The 20,254-nt window shown below is 40.7% G+C and overlaps 1 protein-coding gene across 2 annotated transcripts; it reads left to right on the top strand.

Moving 5' to 3' along the window:
• The first annotated feature begins 202 nt into the window (after nt 1-202).
• Nucleotides 203-20,247, top strand: trip10b (thyroid hormone receptor interactor 10b). Of its 2 annotated transcripts, XM_080880208.1 has the most exons (15): nt 203-494; nt 6,632-6,747; nt 6,868-6,921; nt 7,791-7,938; nt 8,099-8,161; nt 8,520-8,624; nt 8,900-9,028; nt 9,207-9,353; nt 10,108-10,269; nt 11,615-11,638; nt 16,836-16,945; nt 17,414-17,546; nt 17,642-17,709; nt 18,223-18,344; nt 18,433-20,247. In XM_080880208.1, the coding sequence occupies exons 1-15, from the start codon at nt 471-473 to the stop codon at nt 18,576-18,578; spliced, it is 1,551 nt and encodes a 516-aa protein (XP_080736334.1). In that variant the 5' UTR covers nt 203-470; the 3' UTR covers nt 18,579-20,247. The 2 variants fall into 2 exon arrangements, with proteins under 2 accessions (XP_080736334.1, XP_080736335.1); XM_080880209.1 differs by lacking the exon at nt 11,615-11,638 and having other exon boundaries at nt 204-494.
• Nucleotides 20,248-20,254: the final 7 nt, after the last annotated feature.

Raw genomic sequence — 20,254 nt, 5'->3', positions numbered from 1 at the left:
TAATTAGTTTATTTGGTTTAATCTTATGTGTAATGTTGTGAGTTATCTGACGAGCACTGGATACATCATTGGGTTAAAGTTTGGAGCCCAACACCAGCTTTTATTATGAAAAAAACAACAACCTCAAGCTGCTTCTTTAAGATAAAACAAACAGAAAGGCCGCTTCCTCCTCCTCCTCCCTCTCTCGGACCCAGAGTTGTTTCAGGAACACTTTTTTTTTGCGCTCGCTGCCTGCTGGAAGAAACAGGACAGTCGCGTCCGTGCCAAGGAGAAGGCGTAGACTTCCTTCAAACATTTCCTCTACCATCTCCGCTTTCGTGCCTCAAAGTTTTGTTCCGAGAAGAGTTTTACTTTAAAGAACATACTAATAATTAAAAAACAATCTCTGCCTGATCGCCTTTTGCCTTTGCTTTAACACACCGAAGAGTCCTGCTCTGCGAATCTTCTCGCATCTGAACTTTTTTGGCGACATGGACTGGGGAACACAGCTCTGGGTAAGTTGACAGCTGGCTCAGAAGAAGCGGAGGAGCCTTCTGGGATAAGTCCTTAGAGGACAGCGTTCCGCCTTTTCACTGTTTCTTTAAGTGCGGTGCCCTCTTAATTGTTTTCGTCGACATTCACCGTAGCACACGGTGGTTTTTCAGTAGCTGGCCTTGGCTAAGCAAGACAACAGCAGGAGTCTATCTGTAAAGCCTGCAGCGACAGGATTTCGCAACTCCTGCTGCATACCTTATCATAAGCAGAGGGGAAAGGAGAGGTTTATTACTCTTTTCTGGTGCACTTTTGTGTACACACAGTGAGCTTAGGGTGTGCTCCACCACACACACTGTTTGTTTTATCCTCTTCTTTCATATGAGCTCAAACCTGAAATTTTCCTTTGTGACAGGAAGTGTCCTGGCTGCAGATACAAACAGTGCAATGTTTAGGAAAGTATAACCTCCTTGCTCTTGCCCGTGTCTCAGTTGTTGAATCATCAGTACAGTCAGCTCCCTCATCAGTCACGGCACACCAACACCAGCGCCTTCAGTTGGGTGACAGGGCATTTAAGGGACTGTGGCTACAAGCCACAAGATCTAAGGCACTGACTGATAAAGATCTCTCTCAGCGTTTGGCTCTAAAGATCAGAAATCCTCTTCCCCAAAATCCTAAAGCAAAGTTCTGTCCTGCCCGGTGTCACAGAACGACAGGAAATCCTCCCATCTGGAAAGCTCCAGATAGAGATCGTTCACCATCTCTGCTTCTTGAACAGTTCATTGATTATCAGAGTAGTTCCTAGTTAATCAGATGAGTGAAGGTGGCTGCATGTGCCTTTGACTACACATTGTTGTATTTTAGGTCAAAGAAAATGAAAACATTTGGGCACAGCGATCTGAAATGATTGCACAGATAGAGTTAGACTTAGTGAGGCTGATGGCCTGAATCTAATGTGTGTCTGTTCCAAAAGAGTTGAAAGTCATTCAACTGCATTCAATTGCTTGCAGTGGGTTTGGCTGCATACCATAAACTTGGGTGTATGAGGCTTCATTGATACTGGAGCAAGAGTTAGAGGCCTAGACCTGAAACGATGAGAAAAGCGTTATTTATTTATTAGTTTAGTGAGTAAATGTCTTGTAGACAAAAGCATGATGTGACATTTGAGAATTCTTTCCAAAATCAGAAGATATTTGGTTTGTCATGGAACATAGAAACAGGTATGATTCTCACGTTCGAGGATTTGAAACCATAGCTTTTTTGCATTAAAATTGAGATAAGCGGTACTGAAATATGAAATTGAGCCTGCACAGTGCAGTGGTTAGCACTGCTGACTCATAGCAAGAAGTGTCCTGAGCCTTTCTGGGTGGAGTTTGCATGCTCTCCCTGTAGCAGTATGCTTTCTGTCCAGGTGTCCCAGCTTCCTCCCACAGTCCAAAGACATGCTGGTGATTCTAAATTGGCTCTTGGTGTGAATGTGAGCATCAGTAGATATCTGTCTCTGTGTGTTATCTCTGCAATAGACTGGGGACTTTTCCATGGTGTACCTCACCTCTTGCCCTATGATAGCTTGGAGAGGTTGAAGCCCTCCCCCTGATTTGGATAAACAAGAGAAGATAGATGGATTGATCCAGTTTTAGGTTAACATGCTCTCTCTCTGTTTGTGTAAACTGAATATCTTGGGGATGAGGAGAGACAAACCCTGGAAACACGTCATGCATTTCTTTTTCAGCTGATTTAATAGTGCTGTTTTAATTCTGGAAGAACCTTCAGCTGTTCCGGCTTCTTGGTTGTGCATCGTCACCATCTCATCAAATTAAATCATAAAAGATTTATTGGGCCTGATTTCAGACACATGCCCTCTAAAATACGCTCAGACATATTAATTGTCTTTGGTGAGCGTTCGACTCTGTGCTTGATGTCAAAATAAAGTCCTGTGGGTTTAGACAATATTTTGTTGCACGGCATAGCTTTGTAATGACCGACTTACTGGCTGCTTAGTTAAAACCACCACCAGTTCTTATTAAATATGACGCAATCCAGAAGGTGTCGAATCACCGCGGAGCCAAGTCAATCGCATGTTGTTCAAAAGAGAAAAAAATCTTGCAATTTGTAACAAGAACGCCTGATGTAAGCAGCGTACTTTGTGCAGAAGGTTCAGCATTTCTATTGTCCTATCAAAGATTTTGATTATTTAAAGCATGAGTTATCCCATTAATAGAAGTGAAACATCTCAGGTCATGTGGATTTAAACTCTTGCTTGAGGACATGCAGCTCTGTCACATTGAAAACCATCTACTTCGCAATCAGGATGATTGTGTGTCCGTGTACGTGCGTTTTGCTTTTTGCCAGTTCAGTTGGAAGAAATCTCCCTGATCACATGATGACACTAAAACAAGCTAACTGTGGAAAATAGTGGAAACTGACTCGTTCATTTAGGTCATTTTGATAACAAATATTGTACATGTTTGCACAGAGCAGGTAATCAAACTTAAAGAATGATGTTGCTGTGGAATGGTCTCTCTTTGTTGACCTGCCTGCATCCTGCTGATATGTAATTCAGGGACCTAGATATAAATCAGCTACATCACTGCTTCCTCCATTGTGCCCAATTTCTCCTTTATCTTGATCCCAAGTTGTATTGGCATGTAAAGCAATGGTGGTTGTATAAGAAATATTAATTGTATGTTATGCATTTCTGGAAATTATGGCATGTTTATTGATGTAACGCCTATTTTGCACACAGAGCAGTGTAGTACAGTGTTTTAGGACACCACTCATTTCTTTATATTCTACTATGAAAGTTGCAAATGGGTGCAGCGATTTATTAATGTGCAAACATGAATGGAAATACAGTATATAAAGCAAAAGCAGAGTTTGTACAATTCTAACAAGCTTGAAAGTCAATATGTGGTTTGACTACATTTTTTTTAACACCGCCTGAACGGATACACACAAGTATGAAGGCGTAGTAGAGAAGGTATTGCAGGCAGCTTTCTTGTCATTTCTTTCAGCAGTTTTCAGGAATAGTTCTCCAGGCTTCTTAAAGGACTTTCAAAGCTGTTCTTTGGTATTCTGGCTCTCTTTTATTCTGCTCTCTGTCAGGATGAGCCCACACTGCTGGTTGAGGTCTCTGGCGAGGCCAATCCATCACTGATAGTGTTTCATTGTGTGTTTTCTCTATCCTGATATGATTTTAGTGCCTTGGCCGTGTGTTTGAGATTTGACAAATTAAGCATTTGGCAATAAGATGCTTTCCAGATGGTATTGCATGGTCAATCAAAATCTCACTATACTTTTTTGTGTTCATAATTCCATCACTTTTGGAGTTTTGGAAGATGCCCAACACCACTGGCTGAAATGCAGCCCCGAACCATGACATGCTTGACCAATTTTACACCTGTCAAAGTAGGTTATCTTTCAACTAACGAAATGGGAACAAATTCGTTGCAAAGCAAAGTCTGTTTTAAATGGTTTCTTTGGTTGAGTTGCCTGTTATATGTAAACACAGCACTGGTTCATCTTTTGAGTTAGGGGCCTTTTTTTTAATCTTTGAATGATTTAGAGAACAGTATTTAAGTGGCTTAACAAACGAAAAAGATTCCTCTGCAAATGCTCAGTTACATTGACTGCAATTTGCTAAAATATTTAACTTAACTTATTTAACTGTGCATTACGTTTTCCAGTAAATACACAGAATCCCACACTGCATATCTTTAAAGGGTGATTTCTATAAGTCATGCTTTAAGTGACAGATTTCCACTTTGGCAAAATTGACATCCACTAAGCTTTCAGCTTTTTCTTTAATTCTTTGCTGTCCATATTCTAAATTTACATTTATCGTATTTTGTAAAAATAACAACAAAAACAATTCTAAAAGAGCCTCTTTGAAAATCTTTGACTCCAATATGTCAATTAAATTCAACATGTATCTAATATTTCAGTGACAGTGTATTCAGTTTTCTGAAAATGGGTATAACATTTAGATAATTAGCTTTATTTGCACGGACAATTTAACATGAAATTCACATTCAAAAGTTGTATGATTTAAAAAAAAATAATTGCAAAGTAAGTAATAGAATTCATAGTAATGCGTAGTAAACCTGCCTGGACGTGGTCTTTAAACACGAGTCGTACAACCCATTTGAGTAAATTACCACTCTGACAAAAGCTATTAATAACTTAGAAGCTGACTTACAAGTAGTTATTACAGTAAATGTTGTTGGGTGGCTTTTATGAGTAGATGAGGTAAAAACCTGACACCAGATCAGCTGCAGTCAGGAAGCACGGCTGCTGCTGGCAGTACTGTGAGGGCAGGACCAGTCAGACTGGTTCCAGGGTTTAGATAGGCCCCTGGGAGCGTCAGTCACAGGGCGGAGGTTCACGCTGAGCTAATCATTATCTCATTCTTGAACGCTCTTTGTCTTACAATCAGTTTCCTTTTGTCACACAAGCATGCACATGTATTCCAGTAAAAGTGAGGTAGTGCAACAGAAGTGGGAAATGCACGCATTAATCTGTGTCAAGAACTCGTCATACACTCTTTAATCTCTTGCATCGAAACCTGCATTAAATAATTCAATCTGATTTCCACGGTCATTTTACTTCCTGGCATAAACTATGTTGCTTTATCATACTTTCCTATTTTCTTATCCCGTTCGCCTCCTTCATGGCCTCTCATATCAAACTGTGTTACTGTGTGATCTCCATTTAGATTCCCCCTCCTCTGAGGACTCTGTATCTGTGTCTCTGGTCCCAGAAGGCCCTCCAGCACCAACGCATGCACTTAACCACACACACACACCACAACAAAGAAAAAGGTGGAGCCCTCCTTTGTGCTTCACAAGAGACACAACAAGGGACCCACCCGTGGGGCTTTATTACGTGTCCCAGACTCTCATGTTTCCATGTAATCAGATTGTTTTCTCCTCCGAGGTGCTTCTCACTGTATGTCATTAAACAGTGTAAATAAAAGCCAGCAGGGCTCCCTTACCGGTCCAACAGGTTTTTGTGTGTGTGTGGATTGATTTGCACAGATGTGTCTAAAGCGAGGGAGGAATGCTGACAGGAGAGTACTGTTGGAGCGCTTTTATTCTCTACTACACCTTCATACTTGTGTGTATCCGTGTGCAGTGAGTTATTCTTAGGCCTCCATTTTCTATTTGTGGCAGATCGACAGCCTGATTAAATGAGTTGCGAAAGGCAATTTAATTAAAGCTCAAACGATTAGCTGAGCCACAGGAAATTAATCAGTGTTCGTCTTAATAAGGGATCAATTTTTGTTGTTTTAATTATTTTTTTAATGCAAAATGGCACAAGTGAATGTTTTCTGCTTATTGTTTTATGAAGGAAATAATTTTGTTTTTAAAAATTTTAATGGGCAAAAAATGAGTTACATGAAGGCATGTTGGACTGTGGGAACTTACAGCCCAACTTACATTGAGAAAAAGACCTAATATTAGCTTGATAGAAGAAGAAAAATTAAGAAGAACAATCAATAATGAGAATATTAAGTTAACTGCAACCCTAAATTAAATGCAGAATATGCGCCTTGTGAAATACATCCCGGGTTGAGCAATGAGTCTCATTTTGTGAACTAATTGTGTAAGTCAAGCAAAAAGGCCAAATATTCTCCAATGTCTGCGCTGTGAGAACTTTTGCTTCCTTTTGTGATTGCAAACTGTGTATTCTGGGCTTTCGTGACCTTGTGTCAGACAAAAGAAACAATTTCATAACATCTGTTATGGCTTCGGAAAATTCTCGTGGGCATTTAAAAGTATTTCCTGACATTTTCAAGACCAAGTCGTCTCACTGAGAAAATACTCAGCAGCAATGATAAAAACAATAATTTTTTGCAGCCCTGCAGCACACGGCGCTGTGGATGTTTGCTTTATCAGAGTGGCTGTTGGTGAAAAACTCTTTTAAGTCCTGTGTCATAGTTTGCTGAAGCCGTGTTTTTGCTTGTGCATGGTCAGCTTACAGAGTTTTAAAAGGCAATCTGACCTACTGACATGCTATGGCATTTGTATAGTTAGGGAAGTAACAGGATGAGGAAGGAAGGACAATTTCAATGGAAGGAGAAGTTTCCATTGAAATTGTCCAGAAACCAAAGGTGATATTTTGATATAAAACATGTTTCTCTGTGCTGTTCTTCTTTCAGGATCAGTATGATGTCATCGACAAGCATACACAGTCGGGCCTTGACCTGCTGGACCGCTACATCAAATTTGTGAAGGAGCGGTCGGAGATAGAACAAAATTACGCCAAGCAGCTCAGGTGTGGTCCTTCTGAATGTTTATTCATTTTTATATGAAATGGGATCTTGAATTTATTTTTTGTGTGTGCTCTTACCCTATGCATGCTAGTCAAGTGGATGTTTTTACACTTTTCCAACAGAAATCTCACAAAGAAATATGCCAAACGAGGAAACAGGGAAGATCAAGACTGCAAGTAAGAAAACAAAAACTCGTTTCCAGCTCCAGTTTGAGTTGCATTGTTACATTTCTCCATTTCAGCTCTTATTTTTTTATTTGTATATAACATTTTCTTGGTTTTTGAGGTTTTTCTGATATAACCTTTAACTATATACTTTAATGACTGCAGATAAGTTGCAAATGGTGCAAAGTTTTTGCAGAAATGACTGAAGATTGTATGTAAGAGAATGCTGTGATCATGTGGGCTAACATTTTCAAGTTTCACGTTTAGCATCTTTTTTTTCTTCTTTGCATTCACACATTCGGATAAAAAGCTTGAGCTAGTGGAGTAGCATGGCACATAATTATATATGATACTAAAAATTGTGCTAACTGTGGTTTGGAGGCTTAAAAGATTTTGAACAGATGGTCCAAAACTATGCTAATCAGTAGATAGCTATAGCTTGGTAGCATGGTAGTTAGCTTGAAGTAATAAAGGCTGCATGTCAAACATAGAGAATATGCAAACCATATACGAAACTATATCATTCTGAGTCTGAAAAACAAAGCAAATGAAGAAGTGCCTTATACCTGAAACTATGATGTCCATTATAACCTCACTCATTAGCATGTAGCGCAACTCAGTTTCTCAGTCAGACGTGCTCCTCGCCACGTCTGGTTTAAAAACACACAGACGGCAATGCAAAAACACTCCAACAGGACTTCAGTAACCAGTATGTGACATGTGATGCTATGATCACTATGTCCATTTTTTAATAGTTTGTTTATTACTTTTTTTTTTACAACTGCTGTTCAGAGTAGGGTTTGTTTTGTTTTTTTACCAAATAGTACGTTAAATCTTGACCTTTGGAGCCAACACTTTATCCCTTTGCCATCTTCTCGCAGGTTCAGCAACCATGCTTCATTCCAGGAGATCCTCAACGAGCTCAACGATTACGCCGGGCAACGTGAGCTCATTGCTGAAAACTTGATAACTGGCATCTGTGTTGATCTCTTGAAGAAGCTTCAGGATTTTAAACAAGAACGGAAAACGGTGAGAGAAGGAGGAAGCGAGTGTGAGAGGGAGATAGGGAGGGGGAGAAAAAGAAAGGAAGAACTGACGGGAAAGTTTGGCAGGTTAAAGACTGATTTGCACACTTTTCCGTCATCATCTTGAACCGCCTGACATTTATTGCATCCTCTTCCTTCCTCAGCACCTGGCTGATGTCAAGAAGGCCCAGCAGAATTTAGAGAGCAGCTTTAAGCACCTAGAAAATGTGAGTCTTGTGTTGTTCGCGGTTTTAGTTTGTTACTGAGCAGATCACTCAAGTGGTACCTCAAGATGAAGATATTCTTGGTAGTAATTCTTATTCTACAGATGTTACAGCAATATCTCAATGACATCATTGGAGTTTACGTTATTATGATTTTTGCTGTCATACTGTTAATAATTTATTGGTAACTCTTCAGGTGACAGATTACCCGAGGGGCAGTAAAATATGGCCATGACTTTACTCTTAGTATCTCAAGTGGAACTCAGTTCTTTCATTTTTAAATTGTTAATACTACTAGGGCTGAAATTATTAAAAATAAAGTTTGTGTTTAAGTTTAATATGTGTGTGTTTATGCCTACAGACGAAGAAGCGCTATGCCAAGGAGTGGGCGGAGGCGGAAAAAGCCTCACAACAAGCAGAGAAAGCGGAGTGCGAGGTCTATGCCACCAAAGTCGATGTCGAAAAAGTAAACACACACATGCACGCGCTAGCTTTACTTGAGCAGTGTTTCGTTTTTAGTTTGTTTTTACCACTTTTGGATTTTGTGATATTTTCCCTCCATGAACTTTTACTTTCTGTCTCCCGCTCACCTCCTTGTGTATCCTCCCATCACCTCCGTGCATCTATTCCTGCATTCCACTTTGCATTTTGTTTTGTCTCTCTTCATTTCTTTTTCTTGCTGAACCCTTTTATCCTCCCATCTCTTGTTTCTGTTGTTCCATCTGCCCTTCACTCTGAAAGGCCAAGCAGCATGCCCATGCTCGCACTCACACGGCAGAGGAGTGCAGGAACGACTATGCAGCAGAACTCCAGAAATACAACAAGGAACAGAACAACCACTATTACACCGACATACCGCAGCTCCTCAATGTAAGGCAAACGTATTCATAAAAACACTGTGATGATGTAGCACAAGTGGACAAAGCTAATATGACATATGTCAATATAAACAAAACAATTCAGTGAGTTCATACATTGATGAGTGGCCATTGTAGAAATCAGCAAGTCTGATTGTGAAAGGAGGCCCTTTAATTTGTGCTGTGAACAGAAATTGCAAGGCATGGATGAGCGGAGGATCCGGAGCCTTGCGGATGGCTACTGCAAGTTTTCAGATATTGAGAAGAAGGTGCTGCCCATCATCTCGAAGTGTCTAGAAGGAATTTCTGCTGCTGGGACAAAAGTTAATGAGAAACAGGCAAGTGTGAAATGTTTGTCATATTTTTTTTCTGTCAGGTTTAGAGTCATCTCCACGAAAACACAACTTTAAGCAAAACTTGGAGATGTCACTGTTAACATTTTCCTGCAGAGTTTATGGGCTCAGTCACTTGTTTTTGGGTGATTTTGATTAAAAAATTAAACAGTTTTATTAGTTTTTCTCATACTGTATTCCAAAATACAGGATTATCTGTGGTATGAAACTGCATCGATATTGGTTAGTGGATTGGCCAATCGCAAGCCATTAGCCACTGAGTGTGTTTGGGGTCATGACATCAAGGCTGCAGCCATCTTTTATACTGTCTGACTGTCACACAGATAACGGCTAATTATTAAGCTACAGAATTTCTCTTAACGTCTGGAAAATCCAGATCTGTCATGTAAAACGTTAAGTGAAAAAAAAAAAAAAAAACTCTCAGGCTACAAATTGGAAATGAGTCACTTATACAGAAATTCACCTCTTCACTGTTTTTACAGAGGGGTAAAAATGTACCTAAATGCATTTACTTCTGACCAGCGTATGTAGACAGCATCTAGTGGAAGGAATGGTGGTTTTTGACTTTGATGTTGCTTTTTAGCTGTAAAATTTGTAAAATAAAATAAATAATTAAATAAAAACATTAAACGCTTCTAATTGCTGCACTTAAAAATCCAGTGTCACTGCCAACCCTTTTAAGGTCTCCGTTTGTTGCTTTGATGTGACTGAGTCTATTTCTTTGTTTTGTTCTCTGGAGGACTCTATTCTGGTCATCGAGCAGCACAAATCTGGTTTCGAGCCACCAGCAGATGTGGACTTTGAAGACTACTCCCAGGGCATTAAATCGGCAACCTCAGAGTCCAGCCTCAACCCGCCAAAAGTGCGCGGCCTGATCTGGCCGTTCAGCAAGAAACACAAGGTGAACTTGTACCGCACTCTCCTCTTCTGCATGTAAAAACCTGAATATCATTTCTAATCTGGGCTAAGATGATCCCAACATTTTTAAAAAGATGTGTAGCTAACTTAGTTAGTTTTGTTAGTCTTTCCTAAAATAGTACATGTTTTTACATTATTTTGAAATGAAGACACAGAGTTGATTTCACGATTGGGCATGCTAATCAACTTACAAAGACACTCTTTTTCTTTTGCCTTGAGTTATTTAAATATGGAGCTTGAAATTACAAATCTCATCAGGATGTAACATAAACCTTGTTGTTAGTATTATAGAGAGAATTTTAACCTGACAGGCAGTTTGTTTTTGTGTTGCAAGTCTCTGAAATTGTGATGAAAGACCTTTTTTTCTCTACAGACCTTTATGACCTTTTATACTGTAATACAGAAAGCACAGCCCATTTCCTTTCAGTGTCCCATTAAGCCACTGCATGGAACAAAAGCAGGACCTCCCTTAAGTGGAATGCAGCCATCATTAAGGCATCTGTGTTTTCCCTGCTGTGACGTGTCAAGTTATGAAAAAGGTCTATTATCCAGCAGACTGCAGGAAGAGCTTCATTCTGTATTTTCTTTTCATCAGCAGGTCCCATTCAAAGTCCATTTACAATACAGTGTTAGTCAGTCTCTCAACACTTTTACAGAGTTAATCTCCAAACTCTAGAAACAGAAAACCTGCAGGTGCTCGATGCAGTGTGGGACTCTGGCTCCTGTCAACCTTATCGAGAATTGCAAATACGGTCCTGTCATAGTCTTATAACAGCAGTTTCGAACAAACGCACACACGCATACATCAGACTCAGCTCACATTCCACTCATGTCGTACCCCACTACCCCATTGCCTAGGGGGCCGATTCTGATTCCAGGCTGCTGCACAGACATGCCCCAAACATATTTCTCACTGTCCCTCTTTACACACATTATTTCAAGCTGTGCACCTCTTTCACCCGCTCTCTCCCCTTTCTTCTTTTCTCATTACCATTGTTATTTTATCCCTCCTATTCTCCGCTCCCTTGCTCCTCCACCTTGTCTTGTTCTGTTCTCCATCTTCCCCTCCTTCTTTATTCCACCCCAACCCTCAGCCTCTGTCAAACTCAGGATTTCCACCTTAAAGACATTAAACAAATGTTGCTTGGTGAGTGACGCCCCCGTCTTGGTTCACGTCTGACCTCCATCCCCTCGCTTGCTGTCGTGTTCACGCCCTTGTTTTGCTGTCCTAATCTGTTTCATGTACACAAGCTTTGGTTGATATTGTATCTGTGCGTTCCATGCCATGTGTTTGATGTGTACCTGCCTCTTTGTTTCTTTCTGTCTAGATAATGCAAGCTCAAAAGCAAATGGTAACAATTATGATCACTACATAGAGGGTATACCGGTAGAACTTGATCTGGTGCTGGATTCTTTTCAAGGGGAAGTGATATATAAGGAGTAACTCCACACTAATTAATGCTGCACTGACCTTTGTGGGTAGAAAGCACAGACACCCTTGCTGTCAAGTTATCCCAGTAGCCACTCAGTAAAAAATGTCCCCTATAGACCACCACAATAATAAAAGAGACAGAGAACTGTTAAGAGGACATAATCAATTGCAAAGAAGTTTAGTTTTTACTATTTTGATCGCTCATCGCAGCTGAGGGGCATATCTGTTTCCGTTTGACAGCTTCTGTTCGTGACTGACCCCACTTTCTTGCGCTTAGCTACAGTTCAGTTGGCTTTCAGTACCTTTGACCCCTACAAAGCAAGGAATTTACTTCCTGCTTGACTTTAGATTCCTGACACAGGGAGGCATCTGCTCCAAGTCATGTCATTCAGGAAATAAATGTCACCGGATAGCTGGTTGATGTTGTACTTCCTCCAACTCTTCCAGTCACTGCTTGCAGGGGGATGCTGCAACACATTACACTGCTCATAATTAAGGAACACTTTGAAAATACATCATATCTCAATGGGGGAAAAAGTCATACTGGATATCTATACTGTAATGGACTAGGTAATGTGTTAGGACTGAAAGGTGGCCACATTGTGTGATGGAAATAAAAAATTATCAATCTACAGTGGGCTGAAAAAATGAGGTGGCAGGCGAGTCCATTTTAATTGCAATTTCATTTAATTGCAAGAGCTCAGAATGGCACTCAGTAGTTCGTTTGTATGCCTGACAACATCCTAATGATGGGTTATTACCTGGGGGATCTCCTCCACGATCTGGTCCAAGGCATCGCTGAGCTCCTGGACAGTCTGAGATGCAACCCAGCACCACTGGATGGACTGAAACATAATGTCCCAGTTCTGTTGGATTTAGGTCAGGTGAGCTTGGAAGTCAGTTAATGGTATGAAGTCTTTCAACTTCTAGGAACTGCCTGCATGCTCTCACACATGAAGCCGGGCATGGTCTCGCACCAGGAGGACCCCAGCACCCACTGCACTGATGTAGGGTCTGCCAGGTGATCCAAGGATATCTAATAGCAGTCAGGGTGTTGTTGCTTAGCCTGTATGGGTCTTTGTGTCCCTCCATGGATATGCCTGTCCAGACCACCAAATCGGTCATCCTTAACAATATTATGGGCAGCATAACACTGTCATGGCCTTTCCAGTCCAATGGCCTCCTCCTCCTGTTCCTCCTTGCAAAAAGGAGCAGACACTGGTCCTGCTGATGGGTTAAGGACCTTCTACAGCCCTGTCCAGCTCTCCTAGAGTAACTGCCTGTCTGCCGAAATCTCCTTCATGCTTGTGAGACAGTGGTTGGAAACACAGCAAAACCTTCACGCAATGGCACATACCGATGAGCTATCGTGAGACTACTTGAGCAACCTCTGTAGCGTCCAGGTATCACCTCGTGGTACCAGTAGTGACACTGACCTTAGCCAAATGCAAAACTAGTTAAAAAAGCAGTCAGAAAAGATGAGGGGAAAATATCAGTGTCCTCCACCTGTGAAACAATTCCTGTTTTTGTAGTATCTCATCGTTGCCCCTCTAGTGCACCTGTTGTTACCTTCTTTAAAAACAGAACAGCTGAAACTGATTAAACCCCCCCCCCCCCCCCCCACCACCACCACCACCACCACCCCCCGCTAGTTAACTGAGCACGTCATTAGCCAAGAAGTTTAAATGACTTGATGCTTTTCTCTCATTTAAAAAGTGTTCCTTAAATATTTTGACCAGTATAGATGTAAACTAGAGCTCCTTCCACAGATGGGAACTATTTCCTCCAGTCATATGTGTATATAAACTACAGTTAGGTCCATAACTATTTGCACAGTGACTAAATTGTTGTCATTTTTCTTGATACATCGCAGCTGAGGATTTAAATTTAAAAAAAAAAAATCAAGATGTGATTGAAATGCAGACTTAATTAATCCCCTACTTTAACAAAAGTATGGCATTAAGTGTTTTCGAATTACAGACATTTCTTTTTTCCCAAAGCTCAAAAGCAATTGTTGAGTGACAAGCATAGCCACAGGAGGGCAGTTTCCTCTTTATCTTACGATATCTAACCAAGTCACGAACATTCAGAATCCCAGGTGTTCTCAAATGTGTTAGATATGCTTCAGAGTAGCCTTATCTAAGTCAAGAACAAGAGACGCCTTCGTGAATAAAATACGGGGCATTTACAACATAGCGCAAACTACTAGTTACATTCAACAACAGAAAGGCAAGATTTAACTTAAAAATCATTAGACAGATAAAACCAAGATTACCGGAGAGAAATCGCTCATGATCTGAAGCATACACATTATCTCTCAAACATGTTGGGGCAGTGTTATGGTATGGGCATGCAAGGCTGCCAGGGGAACTGGGAAACTAGTGTTTATTGATGTTGTGCCTGCCGACAGAAGTGGCAGCATGAATTCTGAAGTATACAGAGCCATACTTTGCTCAGATTCAGCAGGTTCACTGAGCAGATAGCTAATAACCAACAACACACTGCAAAAGCAAACCAAGAATTTCTCAAGACAAAAAAATTGGATATTTCTAAATACACAAGTCAGGTACGTGATCTCAAAGCAACAGAGAACGCATTTGAGTTACGGAAGACAAAACTGAATGCACAGAGACCCACAAACAAACAGCAACTGAGTGTGGCTGCACTAAAGAGCATCTCAAGGGAGGAAACAGGGTTTCAGACTCCAGGCAATCATTGACTGCAAAAATAACTACATGGAAAAACACTATATGACTAAAATTTCTAAACATCTAATAGAATACATTTGTTAAACCCCTTTGAATTAAAACTGAAAGCCTGCACTTCAATCACATCTTGATTGTTTGATTGTAAAATCCACTGTGGTGGCGTGCAGAGGAGAAATTACAAATGTTGTCATTGTCCAGATGCTTGGAACGGCCGTACCTTTATAATTGTGTGAGCATGTAGCCTGTTTGAAGAAGAGAAGAAAGGTGCTGTTAGCATAATAGAAACGTGTCTTTTGAATCCTTTGGTAGCTCCAGGCAGTATCCAGGTACAGAGAGGGCAAGACAGCGCGAGTGCAGCTTTCATTTATCACTGACCGTGGGAAAGGAAGCTTCGCTTTCGTCAAGGCCTCGTTTTGTGGGGTAATTTTCAAACAACACCAGTTCCCCGCGCTCCTAAAGCCACATGCCATTTAATTTACGCTATTATAAAGACGTTCTTATTATATAATTAATAAGCACACTTGTTTTAAAATGAAAGCGCAAGTAAGGAAGTGATGAAATAACTAATTGCCACAATAAAGAGCTCTGTAAAGGTCGGGCTGCATTGTGGGAGTTGGGCTGGTAGTGAAGCTTATTTCTGGGCTCCCGTCTCATCAGTTCAATAAAATATTTCTCAGTTTTATTAGAACGCCTCTGATGGTGGAATGGCTGTTTTATTGCCAATATTGTAAATGTATTCATGTGTCATTTGCTTCCACCCAGCGCTGACGGATGCACATTTGAACAGCACATCATGTCATAATTTTATATAAACCAGAAAATGCTGTGTAACCTGCAGATCCCAGTCGTCTTCTACACCTGCTGGTGCATTTCTAGATGCTCCACCCTAAATGAGATTTAGCTTTTGTAGGCGATTCTCCAAGAGCAGCAGCTCGCTGCGTTTACTGTCCATTTACTGTTTCTGGACATGGAAAGTTTTGAAACACAGTCGCTGTTATCAGCATTAGTACTGGTGGCACCAGCGTGGGTTATGCTAGATAAGAGATCTGAAAGGAAATAAGTGATATGGCATTACACCTGTAATCACAGTCGGGTGTGGTGTGTGGAAAAAGGCCTAGTGGGCAGTGCACGCAGGGTTCTCAGTGTGGTTGCAGTTACTCTTTAATTCCCCCGATCAAATGCTGTTATCTCATGGGAAAATCGACTGTTTTTGTTTTTGTTCTATTGAGGACGTCCTCTGAATTTTCTCTCTCTGTGATGACATACAGGTATGTAACATTTAAGGTGAAACATTGAAGTAAATTCAGATCAATTTAATTTAAAGATTTATTTTACATACTATTTACAGTATATGTATATTATAGCTTGACCATCCAATCCAGGAAAAAGCTTAATAAAAAGTTACAAAATATGACATTTTAACCTGGAGGTTCACTTCACAAATATATTAAAAACAACAGTGAAGACAGCCAAAGTGGTTTTTATTAACTATCATGTATAACGAGTGCGCATAAAGCAGTAAAGACCCAACATTGATTGTTGCTGCTCCAGCTGTTTCCAAAAATAGATTGGACTAGATTATTGAGTCCAAAGTCCAGATTAACATTTGTTTAATGTTAAATGCTTGTGCATGTAGGCATAAGGAGCTCCTTACCTTTTCTAACTACGCTCCTTCTCCTACTTTTTAGTAGTTTAAAACATATTTCTTTTAAACTGGTGTGCCAATATTATTATTATTATTATTGTCTTACTGTAGAATCAGTAGTGCTGGCACTTTACCTTCCAGTGTAGCTTAACACAACACCTGCTACCTTCACAGAAGTCCTCGCTCTTCGTGTAAAACACTTTTTGGTTCGTAAACTAAGAACCAAAACCAGCAAGAAAGTCCCAGTATCATAAATCATACAGGGTCATATTTTTCCCAATTAGGCACATTCCTAAAAACGTATAATATAAAACAGTATTCTGTAGTTTGCATTTGCATTGTGTGTCATATTTTACTTGTTTGCTGTGCCTCTTTGTTATATTGTCTTTTAAAATTTACTATGTGTAATGAATTGAATCTTTTCTGCTACTTAAATGCGTACTTGTATACCATCACAGGAGAGAGAGTCGGCCTTGTTCTGTCTGTAAACTGTTCATCCAGTATAAACTGTAAATGCATTATTACTTACTGGGTTTTTACTATAAATGTCTCTCCCTCGTTTCTGTTTCCTTAACTAACAACCTGCATTTGCTGCATTAACCTGTGTGTGTGTGTGTGTGTGAAGATGTCTGTCTAGAGGTGGGAAAGATGAAGACAGCCGGTGGTCAGAATTCATATGATTGTTGTATACGTGATGCTCAGGAGATTTAACTGTTTGCGTGTGCGTTTCCGTTGTTGTTGGTGTCGTGTGTGTGTTTGTGTAGCAAACTCCTGCAGAAGATTACTCTCACCTTCCTCCGGAGCAGAGGAAGAAGAGGCTGCAGACGAAGATTGACGATATCCACAAAGATCTGCAGAAGGCACAGGACCAAAGGTGAAAGCGTCGGCAACACTATGACAGACGTCTCTGAAAAATGCTTTTGACTGTGACAGACAGCCGAGTGCGAGCTCCTTTGTGCATGAACTAACTTTGAAATGAAACGCGGCTGCCCGAGGCTATATCTCCCACACATGCTTCTTGTTTAAACCAAAACAGCAGCAAATATATAAGAGAGATAGAAATGCAAAGTCATCATTTCATATCTTAAATAAATGTGTACTTCTAACTTTGTGGAAGCTTAAAAAGGTTATTTTCTGTTTGAACGTAATAGTACCTAGAGCTCATGTCAGCTCCATTAATAGATAACAAAATAACTTCACCAAGCTCTGACCCCGACCCCATTCAACAGCTTTGCAGTGATTTAAAACAGCAGCTCAACAAGTGTTCTCAAAAAGACTTCCTTAAACATCACATTCCCCAAACATTAACACCTCTCTCTCCTTGTTTCATCACTTTTGTCAGTGAAGCCCTGGAGAAGATGAAGGGTGTGTATGAGCAGAATCCACAGATGGGAGACCCCTCCAGTCTGGAACCTCGGATCCTGGAAATGACCAAGGACATGGGCCGCCTGAGGGGAGAGCTCGCCAAATACGAGGTTATCGCGCACATACATATGCACACGCAAGCTAATACCGTACTGTATTTTGGGGCAATTTTCATAAACATTTCAAATCTTCATGTTCTTGACAGACGTGGCTCTCAGAAGCTCTGGGAGGAGAGGAATCTCCATTTCCTGTCAACAACAACACAGAGTATGGGTAAGTTTAAAGGAAACGTACGAGGAGACTTTCAGTTTGCTTAGCTTAGCTTAGCTTGATGTAAATAGCACAGTACTAAAGAAATGTAGACCACCTGTCATAAAAAGAGAAGAAACTGTCCAAAACACGTTTAAAACTGAAATCACATATTTATGCTTATAGAAAATCATAATTTTCTAGTTCGGTGATCAGATTTGTGACAAAAAAGTTTGGCTGGGCCACTGAAGATGTTCACATTTTAAACTTGGCTGTGGTGGTCTGACGTTTATGTGACTTTTTTCCCCTCTCAAAAAAGCAAGGCACCTCCTTAGGAGCTATTGCTTGATGTAATTTTAAAAAGTCACATGGCCATCACATGACAGTTGTCTGAATCAGGGGTGCCTTGTGTCCTGAGTCAACTGACTGCTGGCTGTAGCTTGATGTCTGCCTTTTAGACACTGATACCAGTTACCTTAGCGTGTGAACATTTAAAGTGAAACAGAATGAGTAATCTTTTTTTTTTTTCCATCTGAGGACGAGCATGTCCAGCAGGGTAACACATGATCCTGATGCGAACATCTACGCAGAGTTCGATGAAGAGTTTGATGAAATAGAAAGTCCTATTGGCCAGTGCACGGCTCTGTACAGCTTTGAAGGTGAATTTTATGACTGACATGAAACTTGTTAATAAATAGGTCTCCATTTAGCCTATTATACATCTCTTACTTGGGTGTTTATGTGCAGGCAACAGCGAGGGCACCGTTTCCATTAAAGAGGGAGAGCTATTGAGCATAATGGAAGAGGATAAAGGCGACGGATGGATGAGAGTCCTTAGAGCCAGTGGAGACGAGGGCTATATACCTTCATCCTATGTCAAACTCGCATCCTAACTTCCATCACAGAGCTTGTGATGGAAGTTAACAGCCAAAGGTGAACACAAAGTCATTCCAGATAATTGGAGCTGCTCTCTACATCTTTTATCTCAGCTAGTGATGTGTATGGAGAGATGAAAGTGAGTGATTATAAAGCTTGTTATCGAGGCTGATCGCAATATCATACACTCCATCTCTGCTCGCCGTGGCAGACGTTGCCTCTAAACGCAGACGGACGAAACTTTGACTTTTATAGATCTCAGCTCTTTTAAAACAAAAAACCCCAAAACTTTTGAATGTATGCCTGAACATTTTGTCACGTGTGAAGTGACCACTCCTGTAACATACTTTGATATGTTTATGGCAATGTTTGTATCCATCCACTTGACTTTCCCACTAATGATTTGAATTAACCTGCTGAACCTTTTCTTGTTTTAACACCAACTATTTACCCAATTCCTTCATGTGAGAGGATAATGTGAGGGTTTTTTATTATTATTGTTATTATTATTATTATTTAGAAATGTGATGTTTAATTATTTTAACTGAAAACCACTACTCAGTAGGGAGTGCACAATGACCCTCCCAGTAGACGGTGAGAGGAAAGGATAGGTTTACGTGTGTTTATGGTCTGTTTGGAACAGAACTCGGGCTCCATGTGAAGATTAGTCATTTTTCTCCATGGCTTCACCAACCGGTTATTCAAACACTTTCACTTTGTTGCTGACTCCTCCTGACCTGATTCAGACATGCCGCGACAATGATGGAGACAGTCACGCTATGGAAGTGTAACTATACTTTTGAACATTTAGATCTCGCAGCGATTGTCATGCAGAGCACAGCGTCTCTGTCTGCACGGTGCCTCTCAGAGACCTGTAGCTTGCCCGTCACACGCAGGCCCTGACAGCGAGCGAGATTTCTCTTCTAGATTGGGAATGGGGAAACTGCAGAGGTCTGTCTTAATCTTATTGGAAATTAATAACTGACTTGGCCAGATAACGAAAGCACAATGGTTGTTGCTGTCTGGGGCATTTTCTGGTGAGTCAAGCAACTCACAAAGAGCCTGTGCGCGGTCTAATTCGGCGCACGCTCCTCGGTTAACCCGTGGCATGCGTTCAGGCTCGTGTCGCGTAAAAAGTGATGTTACACATTCTAACATAGTGACGTTTACAGAAGTGTCCATGAAGCTGTCAGAATAAAGGAAGGTGGCTGAAAGGGGGCTTATGCAGGATCTGAGTACTGTGAAGACAGACTTTTTAAACCATGTGAACCTATCCTTTGTCTTCACACCAGACATTGTAGTTTCTCTGTGACAGAGGGTTGGAAGGGAACTTGCTTTGCGGTGCTTTTTGTGAATTAAAGGTTTGTCCGAAGCGAAAGGAAAAGTGCTGGCAATGAAAGATCAAAGTTGTGAAAAAAAAATGCAGAGTTTATTAATTTTTGATCCCTGTGAATTGCTTGTGTTTGAGGGTGCAGCTTCACTGGCTTTATCATATCTGTTAATACAAATGTGGTCTACAGGCAGTTTTTGGCGGTGGTCGGACTCACGCTGGAAGGGTTACAGCTCTCATGGTCAGCTGTTTGCTTTCTGTTTCTCATATTCTCAAATTGTTTAAACTGCATGTTTCCTGAATGTTTGCCTGGTCAGATTGTCTAAAATGAGGTCCTTTAAAAAGCAAAACTCTTTCCTTTTC

The sequence above is a fragment of the Rhamphochromis sp. 'chilingali' genome, assembly GCF_963969265.1.
Source record: "Rhamphochromis sp. 'chilingali' genome assembly, chromosome: 4".
In the NCBI taxonomy this organism is placed as follows: domain Eukaryota; kingdom Metazoa; phylum Chordata; class Actinopteri; order Cichliformes; family Cichlidae; genus Rhamphochromis; species Rhamphochromis sp. 'chilingali'.
Note: the sequence above shows the minus strand (reverse complement) of the source record. Positions and strands in the feature narration are given on the sequence as shown.

Bases quoted from the DNA above. Each gene is read 5' to 3' on its own strand.
- trip10b (XM_080880208.1), top strand. From the start codon at position 471: ATGGACTGGGGAACACAGCTCTGG. The intron at 7,939-8,098 runs GTGAGAGAAGGA...TTCCTTCCTCAG, and splicing joins TTAAACAAGAACGGAAAACG to CACCTGGCTGATGTCAAGAA. The intron at 17,547-17,641 runs GTTATCGCGCAC...TGTTCTTGACAG, and splicing joins GAGAGCTCGCCAAATACGAG to ACGTGGCTCTCAGAAGCTCT.